The sequence below is a fragment of the Sinocyclocheilus anshuiensis genome, unplaced genomic scaffold, assembly GCF_001515605.1.
Source record: "Sinocyclocheilus anshuiensis isolate Anshui unplaced genomic scaffold, SAMN03320099.WGS_v1.1 scaffold1364, whole genome shotgun sequence".
NCBI lineage: Eukaryota > Metazoa > Chordata > Actinopteri > Cypriniformes > Cyprinidae > Sinocyclocheilus > Sinocyclocheilus anshuiensis.
In genome coordinates this window covers 154,322-160,093 of record NW_015544238.1, presented here as the reverse complement: position 1 = coordinate 160,093, position 5,772 = coordinate 154,322, and the positions used below count along the sequence as shown (strand labels likewise).

General features: G+C 37.1%; 1 protein-coding gene across 1 annotated transcript in view; it reads right to left on the bottom strand.

The window, feature by feature from the left end:
• Window positions 1–2,971: 2,971 nt before the first annotated feature.
• The window catches only part of LOC107697613 (transcription factor COE3), a 109,363-nt gene continuing 106,562 nt past the window's right edge, over window positions 2,972–5,772 (bottom strand). The window contains exon 15 of the mRNA XM_016498408.1: window positions 2,972–3,962. Within this exon, the coding sequence (XP_016353894.1) occupies window positions 3,931–3,962 (32 nt within the window). The 3' untranslated portion in view covers window positions 2,972–3,930. The remainder of the gene's footprint in view (window positions 3,963–5,772) is intronic.

Genomic DNA, 5,772 nt, shown 5'->3' with positions numbered 1-5,772 from the left:
TGTACGTGTGTGTGTGTGTGTGTGTGTGTGTGTGTGTGTGTGTGTGTGTGTGTGTGTGTGAGTGTTTTTCTTAAAGTACACATGAAATTAAAATTGACTATATTTTTGTGGTAAACAATTCATCCGTGCAAGTCAATCCACACACACACAAAAAAATAAAAAATAAAAATAAATAGTTTGCCTTCGTAATCTTTAATCCAAATTTGAAAATGCACCTCCCCTCTGAAATGACGGACCTTCTCTGGTGACGTCAGTTTGACGGCTTGGGCTTGAGCATAACATCCTTAAACACGCCACTTCACTCAATGTTTCTAAGGAGATGTGTAAAGCTGTTGATACTGCTTTGTTTAATTTTCTGTGGAGGAACAAAACACATTACATTAAGAAATCTACAATAATGAATACGTATGAATCAGGAGGATTCAACTTTCTTGATTTCTGTACTCTAAATAACACCTTTAAAATTAATAGTTTAGACATTTCACTCAAATTCTTTATGGAATTTTATACCTAATATATATGTATATACATATCCTACACACAGACACATGTACAGTATACACACACAAACTTTTATTTAAAATTCTAACTTTTGGGGGGAAAAATTTTTTTTTAAGGATGTAAATCTAAAACACAATCTTTCTCTCTCTCTCTCTCTCTCTCTCTCTCTCTAGTTATTAGTCAAAAATTTGTAAGAAAATGATTTTCCCCCTTTTTGCTATGTTCTCTCTTCAAACATTTCCATTTAAATTCTGCTCTGTGATATAGATGATAGCTATAGTGATTTCATGCGTAGACAGACGTGCTGTAAACTAGCCAGTGTCGACTGTGCAATTTGTGAGACTGTCAAATGCTAGAGGTAATCAAAAGGCCACCAGCTTCACGTCTCAGATATTTCCCCTTCCTTAAATGTTTCTTTTGACATGAGCACAAATCACATTCGGAATATCTCCCTCATTCTGTCTTATCCAAGCAGAAAGCTCAGGAAAATGACTGCGCTGGAGTGATTTCAGGAATGATTGATTCTGATCTGCATGGCTCACAGTGTCTTTACGCAGGTTCAGCGCATTGGGTTTGAGGGCCAAAACTCTAAAAAATTCAGTGTGGTCTTTGGATAAGGTTTCAAAAATATATCCCATCAACTGAGCAGTGCTGGCAGGCGGAGCAGACCAAAAGGTCGAAACCTTGGAAGGATGAGCCTCGCTGTGAAGTTTGGAGCAGAGCTGGAGATTTCTGGACTGAGATGGTTCACCCCATGCTGAGAAGCACAGCATAAAAAGTGACTTTTATAACTCGATGGACTGTTGATGTTTTAAAACATTGTGAAAGTGAAAAAGAGGCTGTGCTTTACATAATAAAGACGCTTGACAAAATATTTTCAAGCCAAATGTAATCTTTATTTTTCTGTTTCTGTACAAAAAGCACGGGATCACAGGAAAAAAAAACTGAAATAAAAATGAAGGAAAAACATGCATTTATTTACAGCATGGTCAAAGAGAAAAAAGGAAAGTAGAATACATCTCCCTTTCTGAATTCTAAAGACATTAATTAAACATTGTGCTTTGATATATTTTGATATAATATTTCATATTTCACAAAGATGCATCACCTTTCTCCATTTCACCTCGAAGTCAACATTTCCAAAGAAAACAGGTTTTGAAAAAGAAAACAGAAGCCAGCTCTCTACATCTATGACAAAAAACCTTTCACAAGCTATTAGGAAACTGAATGCATGGGTGAAATGGATGGATATAATAGGGCACTGTCAAATTGTATTTTCTTTACCCCATTTATGTCTAAACCCCAAAAGGATGAATGTGAAGTAATTAGGTCACCTGTGAAATTAAAAGAGGTCTTCAGAAACCACAATTTCTTTCACATTACATTGTAGCAAACACACACCTTCACTCACTTCAGGAAAATAGAGAAAACTCATGACTGGAATATTAAAATTACATTGATTCCAAGTCGTCAGTCTGCGATATTTAATCGTAAATAGAAACACAACCAAACATGACTAAAAAAAACCCCATTCATGAAGATGACAACCTGCAATGCGATGATTACTGAAGTCACATTTCCTCAATGATTTTCCACATTTTCCCTACTAAGACCTAAAACATTGCCGTTTCGAAAGTATTTAAATGCATCATATCACAGACTATTTTTTTGATTTGTGATTTAACATACACTGTCCTGGAGCGCATCCTGTTTTAAGGCATCATTATATCTCCTTCCATTCATTAATTTCACAGCTAATCCACTGAAATGTGGATTGCGAGTTGCATTTAAATACAAATTGCATAACTTGTGCATGTGTGTGCAACAACTAACAATATCACCAGCAACACTGATGTCAATTAATTTTTCCACGTCAAAATGTGCTCCATTTCAGGTTTGGACTTCTCTGATGTGATCCATTTCTGGACATGTGATACATTAAACATGGCATATTTATCAGCACATTAGATAGAAATTTTGACTTTTCACCAGTCGACGCTATGTGGCGAAACAACGCATATCTAATATAAAATAAACCTCAACAAGGACAGAGAAGTATTATGAAAACATTTTAGAAACATTAACAAAATCAAATGATGAACGATTAGCCATTTCAGTTATCATGACCAAAGCAAAGAGTAATCAATCCAAAAAATCATCTGAAAACATACTGGTGCATATTTGTATAAGTTTAAAATTTTTTGTTCTTTTTTTATTATTATTATTTTCATCTGCTTGCTAAGATACATAGCTCTTGTAAGTGCCCCAACAAAAATAGTGCATTAGGAAATAACTATGATCATACACGTTTCACGAGAACACACGAGACAAGAGGAGGAACAACAACAAATGCATTTTGCAAAAAGAAAACATTAAATATACGATTGAAAAAAATGTGTTGTCAGTTTCTTTCGCACCCTGCTTTGAAAAAACAGGTGTCCTGGTCATGTCCGGACTTTTTTTTTTGTCGTTTTTGTTTTTACAAAAAAAAGAAAGAAAGTGTAATCCCTTTTATTTTTCACTCTTTTTACAATATCTAAAAGGTATTAAGACATCAAATGTGTTGACATAGATATTTGATACTATTATTCAGGCCTAACTCACCAAAGAAATCCTGAAACGAACTTTATAAATACATACAAAAAAGCACAATAAGAAATTCAACAATAAGTCTGGTACCTAAATGTGATTAAAACTGCAGAAAGCATTCCTGGCTTAAATCTACCTATCCACACACCTGGAACTATACTGGAACTACAGAAACGGTACGAGTAAAAATGACTGACATCCATCATCCTGATGATTACTAAATTACAGTCTGGGATCATTTTGTGTTTGTTTGTGCGTCACTCTGTTCTCATTTGATGGTTTAAAACAAAAGCGAAAGGAAATCAAATCAGCTTGATGTTAAAAACGAAAACGAAGACACTGCATTTCGTAATTAGGAGTGAATCATTTCTGAATGACCTTTTGAGCCATCACAGTCCCATCTGGATGAGTGGCATCTCTCTTCTCACAGTGGAAACAGGACAGACATACAGTATGAAACGAACGGTCTACAGACAACATCAGCCATGCAAAGAAGCCCCTACGGCCGTGGATGTATCAAAACCTTTCTTCTTGTTCACATTGCGATAATATCCAGCTTTTATGCTTCCTGTTCGAAATGCCACCCGGTATGGCGAGTATCCAAGGATGAAGTCATAGAGGGCAAAACAAACACATCTATTGACATTTCAGGACATGGGACATTTTCAGGCCAGGTATACTTTTCTTTTTTTTTCTTTTAGCAATCCAGGTATTGATGTTCTTTTCGGGCAGCTCCTCATAGGACTGGTGAAGTTCGATAAGAGAGTGTCAGACAGATTTGGTGAGCCAGTGAGTTTGTTGTGGGCTCAATGAAGCCTTAGAGGAAGATCAGGTTCCTCTTCACATGGGAGGGACAATCAGACCAGCCATAGCTGGAAGAGAAAAACAACTAGAGGTCAGTCGACAATAAAAGAGACGGTTCAAACAACACATGATCTATCTGAACCATAAAATGACTGGTTTATGGTTATTACAGGTCAATATTGCAGCTCATTCCACAGTTGGTCTGGACTGAGGAATATTTTTAGCGAATGGCTGTAGTTAAGCAAACACTTCTAAACTTTAGTGCTTTAAAGTTAAGAGTTTCCTTCTAGAACTAGATCTGCAGTCAATACTGCAGCATCTTGAGACAGATTCTGGTTTCAAAACATGCAAATAACATGGAAAATGATCATCTTTTATGAATATACTTTCTTTCTTTTTTTTTTACAAAAACGGGTTATTTTATTACTATTTTACACTAATTTGCCCCAACATCACCACCTGCATGTAAATCAAAATAATTTTTATTTATTATTTATTGAAATGTAATGTTATTATTATAAATTTATTTTAATTATTATTGTTTTTTTTTCTTCATTGTAAAAGCAACCAGTCTTATAAGTAGAAATTTATGGATCAACTTTGACCTCAAAAACTATGTTGAGAACAGCTGTGCTGCTAAGTTTTTTTTTCTGTGTGAAAAATGTGATACATGCAAACTGAGGTAATTTTGATATTATTTTAATCTAATTTGCCCCAACAGACATCACCACCAGTGTGAAAAACAGCATTTTCACTATTTATTTACTTAAAATTTATTTTAGTTTTTTTTTTTTTTCAGCAAAAACAACCAATCTTATACGTAGAAAGTTATGGATCAACTTTGTCCTCAAAAATTTAGTGCCCTTTTTTTGTGACTCGTTCTAAAATAGGGTCTTGTTTCCTGATTGGCTCAGAGGCAGGAGAGGGGTGGGGTGCTCACCCTGTATACTGCTCCCATTGGTGCTGGTGCAGGTGGGGGGCGGGGAGGTCTGTGGCCGGACGACAGGCGCGAAGGCGCTCTTCTGTTTGACTGCAGAGATCATATGGACAGGAGAGAATGAGAACGGGCCCGCAGATAGAGAGATGGAGGTAGGGATGCATGAAGAAGAGGAGGAAGAGGAGGCATGAGGCTCCAATAGAGGACTGGAAATTTTGATATTATTTTAATCTAATTTGCCCCAACAGACATCACCACCAGTGTGAAAAACAGCATTTTCACTATTTATTTACTTAAAATTTATTTTAGTTTTTTTTTTTTTTCAGCAAAAACAACCAATCTTATACGTAGAAAGTTATGGATCAACTTTGTCCTCAAAAATTTAGTGCCCTTTTTTTGTGACTCGTTCTAAAATAGGGTCTTGTTTCCTGATTGGCTCAGAGGCAGGAGAGGGGTGGGGTGCTCACCCTGTATACTGCTCCCATTGGTGCTGGTGCAGGTGGGGGGCGGGGAGGTCTGTGGCCGGACGACAGGCGCGAAGGCGCTCTTCTGTTTGACTGCAGAGATCATATGGACAGGAGAGAATGAGAACGGGCCCGCAGATAGAGAGATGGAGGTAGGGATGCATGAAGAAGAGGAGGAAGAGGAGGCATGAGGCTCCAATAGAGGACTGGAGGGGGTGACTGAAACAGACACACACACACAGAGAAACACACACACCCACACACACACAAAGATGAGAGTTATGAGGTGGGTCATGCCGATTGTTAGAGGGTTAATAGAAGTGGAAGGGCTATGGAAGAGTGAGGCATTATGGGAATGAAACCGTGTGCTACCTGAATGGCAAAGTTGATCCATAACTTTTGAGGAGGATTTATGTCAATTTCGTCCACATTTGACTGCCAAATCACACTTTTGCTGAAGCATCAACATGAAAACCG